This window comes from Lactuca virosa, chromosome 5 (genome assembly GCF_052849685.1).
Source record: "Lactuca virosa cultivar CGN04683 chromosome 5, Lactuca_virosa_CGN04683_v6, whole genome shotgun sequence".
NCBI lineage: Eukaryota > Viridiplantae > Streptophyta > Magnoliopsida > Asterales > Asteraceae > Lactuca > Lactuca virosa.
This window is the reverse complement of record NC_136430.1, coordinates 359,835,131-359,847,868: the sequence shown is the minus strand read 5'-3', so window position 1 is coordinate 359,847,868 and position 12,738 is coordinate 359,835,131. Positions and strand designations below refer to the sequence as shown.

The 12,738-nt window shown below is 32.5% G+C and overlaps 2 protein-coding genes across 2 annotated transcripts; both read left to right on the top strand.

The window, feature by feature from the left end:
* The first annotated feature begins 2,374 nt into the window (after positions 1-2,374).
* On the top strand, positions 2,375-4,060 carry LOC145113514 (aquaporin SIP1-2-like). Its single transcript, XM_079049590.1, has 3 exons — positions 2,375-2,490; positions 3,272-3,536; positions 3,740-4,060. Exons 1-3 carry the CDS (start codon positions 2,375-2,377, stop codon positions 4,058-4,060), a joined length of 702 nt encoding a protein of 233 aa, XP_078905716.1.
* A 1,167-nt stretch (positions 4,061-5,227) lies between these two features.
* Positions 5,228-6,553, top strand: LOC145110831 (deoxypodophyllotoxin synthase-like). The gene is made up of 3 exons (XM_079047142.1): positions 5,228-5,602; positions 5,789-6,110; positions 6,190-6,553. Exons 1-3 carry the CDS (start codon positions 5,235-5,237, stop codon positions 6,457-6,459), a joined length of 960 nt encoding a protein of 319 aa, XP_078903268.1. The 5' UTR covers positions 5,228-5,234; the 3' UTR covers positions 6,460-6,553.
* Positions 6,554-12,738: the final 6,185 nt, after the last annotated feature.

Here is a 12,738-nt window from a genome sequence, read left to right as displayed (position 1 = left end):
TGATATTGTTTATTTGATATGAAAGATAATCAAATTAATAAACAATAAAATTTATTCATTTAATAGATGAATGGAAAAAGGAAGTGTATTACATTACATATGTCATAACAATAAAGAAAACACTGAGAAATCATTTGCGACACAAGTTCGTGCAAAAAATCGATGGTGAATACTTTCAAAACTAAATCCGATTGTTAACCTATCCCAATAACATTCACGTTTCCATTTTGATTACAACAAAGGGGGAATAAACGAAGAAAGTGCCGACAACTAAAGTTTGAACTATAATTGGTGGTGAAAACATTCAAAAAATGGGATTCGACATGTTAAAGGTATAAATCTTTCTTACATTAGTCACTCATACATTTAATTTGGTTGGTGAGAGAGCAAAAATCCAACAAATGTTTAATTTTTCTTTAATCAAAGAAATTATAAATTATGATTGATGATTACCTATTTGAAGACCAAAACTTGTTCAACAAAAAGAAGAGAGGTTTGTTGCAATGGGAAGATGAAGCAATTGAGAAGAATCTGAGGGACGAAGTCAAGTTTATACAAAGAGAATGAAATACTCTATTGAGAAAAATTATATTGTGAACTTCAATGGGTTTAAAATTTTGATAACTTTTTTATAAAAGTATGATTATGTTTTTTGTCAAAGACAATTCATTCAGAAGTTTATGTTTTTTTACAGGTGTCATCCAATTAAAAATCCATCAAACCAAAAGAGGTAACATAGAGAAATAAATCTGATAATTTGACATTATAATAAACAAATAAACGAATAAACGAATAAACGAATGCACATTGCTATTTTTTGCATTAATACAAAGATACTTAAATTTCATTAAATTGAAAATATGACACTATAATAAAAAGGGAATGAGTTTACTTAATGGCAGTATGTACTCCTTCTTCAACCAATGAACAAATGAATAAAGTCAAAACATTGATTTGAATGATATACCTTACAACAACCTAGACAACTTTAATGAATGATTCCCCAGAGTATCTTTATCCATAATAATGATAATTAACCAAAAATCTTCAAACGCTAATAAAGAAAATGGGATTTAATCAACGTGAATAAACCAGATAATCAAGATTATGAAGCCAATCAATTAACTTCGGTATTGATCAAGTGAGATTTAATAAATATGAATGACCTGATAATCAAGATTATCTAACCAATCAAAATATCTTTGTTTTCCTATGTTCCTAAAATCAAATGGTAACAACACATGATAATTTTTTTTTGTTTGTTGCTACCATCACTTCACCTGTATTCACACCAATATTAGAATATAAATCACAACAAATCACAGTGCAAATTATATTTTTCCGTCTTTTGGTTGAACAGTATAAAAGTAGCAGCAAGCATTGAATAATTAAATAAATAAACGGACTAAGTCGTTTTTTATGTTTTAATCCATGAGCTACATGATAAGTTTTACCGGGCATTCAACCATATCAAAGCACTAATCTATAACAAAAAAAAAATACAAAAAAAATACAAAAAAATCTCATCCTCAAAATCAATCCTAAAATATGAAATAAATTATCCTCACTCTTAGCTGCAATTATGCATATAATATAATTTATTATCACTGAATTTTCTTTCTATAAATTTCACTTTGGATTCAGACAAATGACCATAGAGTAAGGATAATACCTCAACAATGGACTCATTTCCCAAATCATTAAGATCCACAAATTCATTCCTAGAAAATATAAAAATTAAATTCTCATCCTCAAAATCAATCCTTGAAAGATACAGAAACACAACTACATTATGAGATTGAATACATTTTGATTAAGGATGAAAAGTAATAACCTCTTAACAGATAAACAATCTTTGAAAACATGTATGAATTGCTCAGGCAGCTTGAAGTGACTTAGTTTGCCTTCGAAATTGTCAAGCATTTCACCTGCATGAAACACCATCTTTTGATTAGATTACACAAGAATATAGGAAGTAAAGAGCATTTTACTGTTGACATGTGAGCACTTCCCACAAAAAATTGGACTTATTGATGAAATAGTATAAGTTCGTGTTACCCTTCTTAATAAGAGTAAAGGTTAAAAAGAAATTAACTAAAACCTTATTACCTTCGAACAACCATGGTGATTTTTCCAACATCCTCACCATGTTGCATTATCTTCTGATCCGAGCCTGCATAGATTACTCAAAATCAGGAGCAACAGTTGAATACCACTGAATCAACCGTTCAATCATAATCTCATAATACTCATTTGATAGTTTTAACTGTAAAAACTCTGACTTTTCTCTCAAACATTTCATCAAACAAATTATGTGCATCAGAGAAACATGCAAGAGAACTTACAATACTAGGAAAAGGGTCACTAAAAACGAATGTGTACACATTATTTTAACCGATGGTGGTGTGGGAAGATAAAAGACGCTCCGATCTTCTTCCAGATAAAGGCTTCGATAGACTCTAGGTTGTGGTGGTGGTCGTCTCCTTTAAAGTGATTTAGGCCTGGGGAAACTGCATGTCGTTTTAAATATAAACAATATCTCCAATATTTGGGGATTTGATGTATTTTAAAATTTGAAGCACTGATTTGGTTTCCAAAACTATTAGAGAAATTGTAGAAGAAACGGTTGAACAATAGAACGTTTCCAAATTTCTTGCTATTTTTTTTTGGATACTATCGATTTGAAACTGCTGAAAAGAAGGAGTATATGTTTGACTGTAAGGGCAAATGCAGAATTTCACAAAGACGTTTTGAGCGGGAAAATTAGATTGGGGAGGGGCTTAGCAATTGCCACGTGGCAATAGAGGTACTTGTTTATTAGGATTAGGATATATATATATATATATATATATATACATATATATATATATATATATATATATATATATATATATATATATATATATAGAAAGAGAGAGAGATAGGTTCAGGTGTTTAAAGTAAGTATTGTGTTATTGTATGCATAAATGTGGGCCAATCAAAATTTAAAATAAAAATAAATAATTAAATAAATAAATAAGGGTAAATAGGTAATTTGATAATTACTTTCCACAGATAATATCCTATAATTAAGGTAACAATTGACTTAGTTTTCTCCACCCATCGTCTTTTAAAACCGTAACCCTAATCAACCCTTTTTGACAACGACCCCACGGACACTCTCTGTAATGCTCTTACTTGAAGTGCTAGAACAAGCGGCAAAGACAGAAACCTTAGCAACTGAATCGATGCACCCGCCTCATTCAATTACCGGTGTTGGATGACTTCGAAGAGGCGGCGTCGACACCAGCAGTCAGCAGACGCAGCACAGCACAGCAGGGCGCAGGCGGCAGCAAACCTTCAATCTTCTCTCTGTCTTCTCTTCTGTTCTTCTTTCGATGGGTGCTGGAGGGCTGGCTTCCATCGTGTTTGGATTGATTGCCGATGCCTTCTGTGGCGCTAGCTTCAATGCGATCGGTACAATTGTGTTTAGTATCGCCGGTGCCGGTGGCGACGATGATACACTCATGTCCACCGCCGTCCGCTTTCCTGCTCAGGTAATTTAACCAAAAATTACTTTTCATAGTCGTGATTTTTGACGAATTAAGGGTTTGCAATTCCCCAAATTGTTAGGTTACAGTTGAAATTGCGAAAACAGATCGTTACATTCAACTATGAATAGTGCAGAATTGGATCAGTATTTGTTGATTATTGGTGTTAAACATGTAAAAATAGTGTTTGGTTTCTGAATTGTTGACAGGCGATTGGTGCAGCTGGTGGTGTGATGTCTCTTTTGGAGTTGATGCCATTAGAGTACAAACATCTGCTAGAAGGACCTACTCAAAAAGTAGATTTGCATACTGGAGCCATTGCTGAGGGAGTTTTGACTTTCGTTATCACTTTTGTTGTTCTCTTGATCATCATCAAGGGTCCTAACAGCTTGTTCTTGAAGAATTGGATGCTTTCCATGGCAACTATGGTGGTGATTCTTGTTGGTTCAAGCTACACAGGTCCTTCAATGAATCCTGCAAATGTAAGTATTACAAAACTCTTTCAGTTTATAGTTAACAGAGTTCCTTGATCCCCATATCTGATCTTTGGCAAGATTTATAATTCTTTTCACCACCTGTATTTTGGATTGCAACATGAGGCCTTGAATCTGTGCAAGAGTATGATGAGGAGAGGGGAATGCCCTCCACTTATGGTTGTTTTTGATCCTGTAGAAGGGTAAGTGGGTTTTTGTGCCTAAACCTTTGGTGTTCTTGATATTAATATATATATATATATATATATATATATATATATATATATATATATATATATATATATATATATATATATATATATATATATATATATATATATATATATATGTTATTGTTGCAGATTCACCGTAGAAGCTGATAAATGTATCAAAGACTGGACAATAATCACTGAATATGTTGGAGATGTTGATTACTTACAGAGCCGGGAAAATGATGATGAAATCATAAATTCCAATTCTGTTGGAATGGAATGACGAATTCCAATTCTGTTGGAATCACAGAAGTTGATGCTTGAAGAACGGACCACAAAACTGAAACGGACCACATTATTCTTTTAGAATGTATTAGTCGTTGTTAGATTTTGATGTATTCTTTCCGGTTTTGATTGTTTTTTAGTTTTATTCTTTAACTTTAAATGTAATTATTAACAATTTTTACCCGTATTCTATAAGAAATAATGTATTTTTTGTTTTTATTCTTCTAGTGATTGTTCAAGAATTTGTTATTCTACAAGAAGTTTTTAAATTCATGATCAAGAAATAGGTTCAAGAATATTTTTATTATTTATGGTTCAAGAATATTTTTAATTTTGAATATACTCATAAACATATTCTGTCAGAATGTCCGAATTAAAATAATTATAATTCTTAAAATCGGATTTTTAAAATTAATAGAATCTATGATCCCTTAAAAAATGCAATTTTCATTTATTAAGTCTATATTAATTGATTGAATTACCCTTATAATTAATTAAGATGATATTTTTCAATTATATTTAATTCAATAATATATATTAATCACTTTCTTAAAATATGTAAATTTGATTGGCTCACATTTATGCATACAATAACACAATAGATACTCTAAACAAAATAAACTATATATATATATATATATATATATATATATATATATATATATATATATATATATATATATATATATATATATATATATAGTTTATTGGCTATGAAGATGGTAAAAAGAGCAATGGCTCCCAACCCAAATCAGCTTCCTGTGATAACCTTCAATACAAAAACCTTAAACCGTAGCAATGGTGCTTGGCAATCAACGTCTCACGCCCTGCGGGGAGCCCTCGAGAACTATGGCTGTTTCATCCTGGCCACCGATAAAGTCTCTTCGGATCTACGTGACACCATGTTAGAGCTCGCTAAGGATTTGTTTCATCTACCTATGGAAACGAAGGTGAAGAACACTTCTGATCTCCTTGGTTTCGGATACGGGAAGTATGCATCTATGCCTCTTTGGGAGTACTTTGGCATCGAAGGTGGAGCCACCATTGAAGGCACCCAAAGCTTTACTGATCTTCTCTTTCCTTCAGGCCACAAAGTCTTCTGGTAACCAAAAACTGATCCATTATTTGCTATTGGGTAATTTAAAATAGTTATTTTAAGTCAAGAAACGGGCTAAAAGCGAAACCATTACTGTCGAGATTGATTTGACAAAAGTTCTGATTTTGATTATTTTTCATTCTAAATATACTGATTTCCGATGATTATTTGATTTCTATTTTTTCACTGTAGCGAGACTGCATTCCAGTACATGAAACTGTTATCAGAAATCGATCATTGCGTGATGAGAATGGTGTTTGATAGCTACGGGGTTGACGCCAAGGAATGTGACCGTATGATTGACTCTACGTTGTACTTGTCTAGATTCATGAAGTATCGGTCACCCCGTGAGGGAGAAGGCATTATGGGTCTTTTCCCTCACTCCGACAAGAGTTTCTTAGCAGTTTTAGACGACGACGTCAAAGGATTAGAGATCAAGATGAAAAATGGAGAGTGGATATATCCTGAGCCCTCTCCATCAACGTTCATTGTCTTAGCCGGAGAACCCTTCATGGTAATACTCCGACCAGTTTCAACCCACCGGTCCTACGCATTTGCAATTCTAATACGCTTTAAGTTGTGGTATGAAATAGGCATGGAGTAACGGGAGGATTCATGCGCCAGTGCATCAAGTGGCGATGAGAACATCGGAGAAAGAAGTTAGGAATTCGTTGGGGCTATTTTCGTTTATGAGGGCGACAGTGGAGGTGCCTGAGAAATTGGTGGACGATGAAGAACACTATTTGCAATTCATGCCTTTTAATCAAATTGAATTCTTAAAGTATGTGACCACGGAGGAGGGAAAGGCATCCAAATGCGCGATCAAATCCTACTGTGGCGTTACTAGCGCCGGCGCTGACTAGTGACTGGTTAGGGTGTTATGATGTTATCTGTTGTTGGTAAGTTGTTTGCATGTAAAATATAAGTATGTTATAATAACTGGGATTTATTATTAAACTTATAGAAGGATGACCTGCTAATAAACAAATGGTAAACAAAATAGAAAAAAAGGGAAAAAAAACAAACACATCATCATGCCAAATTTTTATGTCATATCATCAAATGGTAAGGATGTGTGAAAAAAAGGACCCAAATTTATCAATGTAAATGCAGTAAAGACTGTTTTTAAGATCTATTAATGTTTAATATTATTTGTCAAAGAAATATCTAGATTAATGTTGAAAGCTTTCCATACAAGATCGATTGTTTTCAAGGATGCACGAAATAAAATTATCAGAATCAATGTATTACGAAATAATGAAATCAGAAATTTGAAATCAAAAAACAAAAATTGATATTGGAAATCGGAAAGCTACATGAAAAAACCAGAATTGATTCATAGAGTCCTTCGATCGATGGTCGTAAGAAGCCCAAAGTGATGATTATTCCAAAAGAACCGTGCGTCCCTTAGTCTTCCCGGTTGATTTTGTTTTCACTCAATTTTCTTTTATTATTCTGTTCACCCGCTATACATGATATATATAAGATTTTTTTTCCCGCTATACTAACATAATAAGGTGTATAAAAATGAGATCCAAAATTTTGGAGGCTCTAGCCCATCGCCCAAAGTGTCTCATCCATTGGCACGACATTAGGAACACCCAGATTTCTTTAGTTGGTTATTTTTATTAATTTATTTCGGGAGCATAAGGAATTAAAATATATGTGGTTTAAATATCATAATAATAGTTGTATTATCAAAAAATAAGAATCACAATACTGATAGATTATTTTATTTTATTTTATTATATATATTTTTTGATAATTAACTAAATTATTGTAATGTGTATACACTTTTACATTTAAAATATATTCCCTATTTTAACTCACCCAAAAATACGTCCAATGTGTATGGGATCCGCCAACAGTACACGTTTTTAACAATAGACCCTTAAAAAGCACTTGTAAAAACATTGAGGAGTGAATATTAATCTTGAAGATGCCAGACAATTAATCTAGGGAAAATGATTTGCGATGATAATTATCTTTTCGTCTTGTTCATATTTAGGTAACTTAAATTTTTTTTGTACACATTTGACCATTTAACTTGTTAAATGTGTTCAAATATTACCATTGTCACCTGCTATAAATGGTCAAATGTATACAAAAAGAAAATTGTTTAAATGTGAATATTTTTTTTATTTCAAATTTCTTGAAATTTTTTATAATTTCTTACAACATTTTTATGATATTTTTTTCCTACGGATTTTCTAATACAATGTTTTAAATCTTTGTTTATAATTTTTTTGAACTTTTTTTATTCTTTCATATAATTTTAATACAACTGTTTTTAAACCAAATATTTTATAAATGTTTTATATTTTTCTTACAAGTATTTAACTTGTTTATTTTTTTTCTTTTTTTTATTTTTTTTACATTTACATACAATTGTTTTATAACTTTCATACATTTATTTTTAAACTTTCTTTTACAACATTTTTAAAGTGTTTCACAGATTTTGTATGATAGTTTAATACTTTTTAATAACATTTTAAAATACTTTTGTTAAATACTAGTTTAAAACGTTGTATTAAAAAATTAAAAGTTTATAAACTTCTAATTAAAAATTATTAAAAAGTTGAAATAATTTTAAAACATTTACATTATATAGATTTTTTTTTGTTTTTTATTTGTTTTTTATTTGTTAAGTAATATTTTCTTTTTATTTTTTTAAAAGACCCTCCATACTTATCGTTACATATTTAATTTATTTAATTTTATTATTAGATACTATTTACTTTAAAAATATTGTATATGCTTAAAAACAAAAGAAAAAAAGTTCTAAGAGACTATATAAAATATTTCACAAAACAGAAACATATTTATTAATTTAAAAGTAAAGTTTAAAATTGATCAATATTTAATAAATATTTAGGAAATTATGGATATTTTAAAAATAACGTTTGAAAAAAATAATACAAACAAATATGAAAAATAAAATCGCTATTAAAAGTGAGGAAAATGACTTATCAGGGTAATTACATTTTCGTCTTGTTCACGTTTAGGTAACTTCATTTTTTTTGTACACATTTAACCAATTAACTTGTTAATTTGTTCACATATTAGCATTGTCACCTATTATAGCCGGTGACATTGCCAATATGTGAACACATATAACAAGTTAAATGGTCAAATGTGTACAAAAATAGAAAAGTTACCCTAAATGTGAACAAATCAATAAAGATGATTACCCTCGTAAGTCATTTTCCCCTTTGATAAATATCATGTTTGGATTCAAACGTTTAATATGGTAGCAAGGCTCGATCATACAAGGGAGACGGTGAAATGTTTGAATGATGGATGATTGTTTGATATAGGAAGTTTTTTTTTTTTTTTTTGTTTTTTTTTTGTTTTTTTGTTTTTTGTTTTTGTTTTTGTTTTTTGTTTTGTTTTTTTTTTTTGCGAACATTCTGATCTATATAGCATGACATGCTTTTTATGTAACAACCTGAATTTTCTAACATCTAATGTAGTGAGATATATCAGAGTTTTGTATAACAAATGCAAAATTCTATACAAACTAAAACCTTTACATCCTAAGAAAAATCACGGGTTTACAATAAAATCTATCTATTAATTGAACAACAAGGAAAGTACACAAATAGCATCGTACTATCTATATCTTTTCCTTGTGCTTCTGGCTTCTCCTCTGGTACAACGACTTCTGCTACATGAACTTGTAAAACGTAAAATCTCTACTACATCAGACAAACATGTCCGGTGAGTTATTCTTTCTACCATTTCTTATCTTTATCTTCATTTTCTTTCTCATACTCTATCATTTAACTCTTTTTTTCATATCATTTGTAACGTCCCATTTTCACAACCGTAAAGTTTCATTTTTATTAGAGTAAAACTTCGCAATTATAAATCCATTATTAATAAAAACGTTTATTCCAACATACATTATTGAAAATCAGAGTAATATTAAATCGCGAAATCTTCATTGCTGCTGATGAATGTGTACAGTCACGCATTCGTCTACCCATGATAACCGATGATACCTCAAACAATAAAAAACTGGGTAAACATAAAGCTTAGTGAGTTCCCCCCCCCCCCCCAAAAAAAAATACTCCATACAATAAACATACAAGCATGCATAAGAGCCCACAATCATCAGATTGGAATGCCCAGGTCCAATCAGTCCGCGGACTAGAATGCAAACATGCAACGGGTCCAATCAGCCATTGGGCTGGAATACCCATGGTTTGTTGTCCTACCATCTCAACCCAACCGCTCTTCCTAAGCCTCCGTGCCTACTGCTTACATCCGACCCGCATCGGGTATATTGACCTACAGGACAAAGCAAGACCGCCTCAACCCACAACCACCATATATCGACATATAAAAAATCAACGATCAAGTAGGCATATCATACAAGCAAACATCAAATATACAACTCACTACCGCCTACTAGTTCTCTCACAACACATTGTCCCGCTACCACCTAACCTCTATGAAATATATAAACATAAGTAGTGAGATAGCTACCCGGACATATGATCCTACTCTAGAGCCACAACCAAAAAACGAACATGCAAGAAAGCCTAGATCAAGAGTTCTCAGGCTATCCTACATGACTACATATAACCCATAGGGCACTCCACTAGATGATAACCAATATACCACTACTACACCATCCTATCATATAAGGATATATACATAGATCTATCAGATCACTATAGCACAAAAACATCCTATGTACCAGTATACAGATCTAACAGATCACTACATCATAGCAACATCCTATATACCACGATACAGATCTAGCAGATCACTACAACACAAAAACATACTAAATACCAACAATCCAAGGAATGCATAACCGTATATACCCAGAGGTGAGATAGACACCCAAATAGGTTATCCTACTCTAAAGCCAGAACTAAACAAGGAACATGCAAGAAAGCCTAGATCAAGAGTCCTCAGTCTATCCTACATGACTATATACAATCTCTATGGCATCCCTCTACTAAACGATTGTTGGGTTTTGAGCATTCTAACACTCCTAAGGTGTTCATGCAACCCTAAATACCTTGGATCTATGTTTTCACTAATTATACATGCAATGGTGTTTCCAAGGTATTAAACCTATGACTAGCATACAATTATCATATACGACACAAGAATCTAGTTAGGATAACATACATTATAGTGGAGATTGAAGTCTTGATGTATCTAGCCTTAAGAGCTTAGCCCCAATAGTGTGGAAGCCTCAAGTGGAATCACAAATCACCATCAACAACTTGGAAGAACTTGAGAGAATATGGAGCTCACTAAAATCGGCCACCCTTTCTTTCACACACACTAGTGCCAATTTTGTGAGCCAAGGACCCCTTTATATATTATGGAGGATTAGCGTTACATCCATGTAAACCCTAATACCCATGACCTTTCATTTACATAGGATCCATGGGTTAAAAGCTCCATGGACTATCCATGGACTTCCATACACTTTTAGCCCATCCTAAATAAACCTTGGCCCATTCCATATATATATATATATATATATATATATATATATATATATATATATATATATATATATATATATATATAAGAGTCCATATTTAATTAGCCTCTTTTGATCACTAAATTAATTCTTGATCAATACTAATTAAATAATATGATTTCAGATTAATATATTATAACTTATAATATATTAATAAATCATAAATATCCTTTTCTCATAACTCTATCCATATAAATTGTTCCGGTGAAGTGCAACCCAAATGGACCATGCCGGGTCGGGTCAAGTCATACCAATTATAGTTATGGACTTAGACACTAATCCAACAAAGATAACCAAAACTAATGGGCCAACCTTGGTGCCTTCGATCCATGGGTACAATGAGGCAAAACTCACCTGAATCGAAGAACCTTGAAACACTATGATACGCTTCCTTCTGCACTGCTTGCTCCTGCGAATCCGCTAATCATCACCACCAGGTAAAACCTTAATCAACAGTCCAAAACCCTTAAGTTTGACCCAAATTCAAACTTGGTTAAAAAGTCAACGGTCAACGGAAGTCAACAAAAGTCAATGTCCAAGGTTGCTGAGTACAGCCAACATACTCAACGTACGCCCAACATACATGGCCAATCATCACTCCTCCATTAAGCCCTTTATCCATTAAGGCCTTCTATCTAGAGCTCATATCTAGACTCAGAAGATCGACTTAAATCATAAAGTTTCCACCTTTATAACTTTCCATCGCTAGAAAAGGTCCAAAAGCTAAAACCTTAACTTATTAATCCATTAAGACATCATAACTTTGGCATGGAAGGGATGGAAGGACCAAGATCACATTTTTATTGTTCCTAATATCTCCATAATGGATAAAGTTTTCAAATTTATCCATTAGGATGGTCAACCAAGATCTAGTCTTGAAGTCTCAAAGGGACCAAAACTGCATCTCTCTCAACCTAATCCATTAAGTCCAAGTCTCCAACCTTCATATCTGAATCAATATGATGTTTACATGGATAAAGTTTCCAACTTTATCCTTAAAAAGGTCACAAAACTTTCAAGATCTAAACTTTATGCACTAAAGTGACCAAAAGCTCATAACACCCAAACTAGCTAGATCTAACAAATGCACCATCAAGATTCAAGCTTTATACCTATAGAAGAAAGATCAAGGTGAACTAGGTCTGGATCTACAAGCTCCAATGCAAACAACACTTTTCCAATGAGCTCATTCTTCTCCAAGATGCACCAAGAACACTCCAAAGCACTTAAAAACACCATCTTTTGCTCATAAGGCTCAAACTAGGGTCAGGGTTACAAGGGAGGACGTTGGAGAGGTGGACGCTGAGAATGGAAAGTGTTTGGGGAAGTTAAGGAGCCTAAATAGAGCTCAAAACCTTGAAATTAGGGTTTGGGTTCTAATCACGTACGTCCAGCGTACCAGGTTGAATCTCTGCGGTCATCCTTGCCTAGTATGCCCAACGTACACCCTGTACACCCATATACTAGGCTAAACCCAAAACCCTCCTAAATTTTAACTGTCATAACTTCTTCATTCCAACTCTGTTTTGTTGACGATCTTTTTATCCACGAAAAGCCATTGAAGAGCCCCACAATATTATTTAAATATGTTGGACTAAAAACTTCTTGAAAAAAAATCCATATTTCAAGC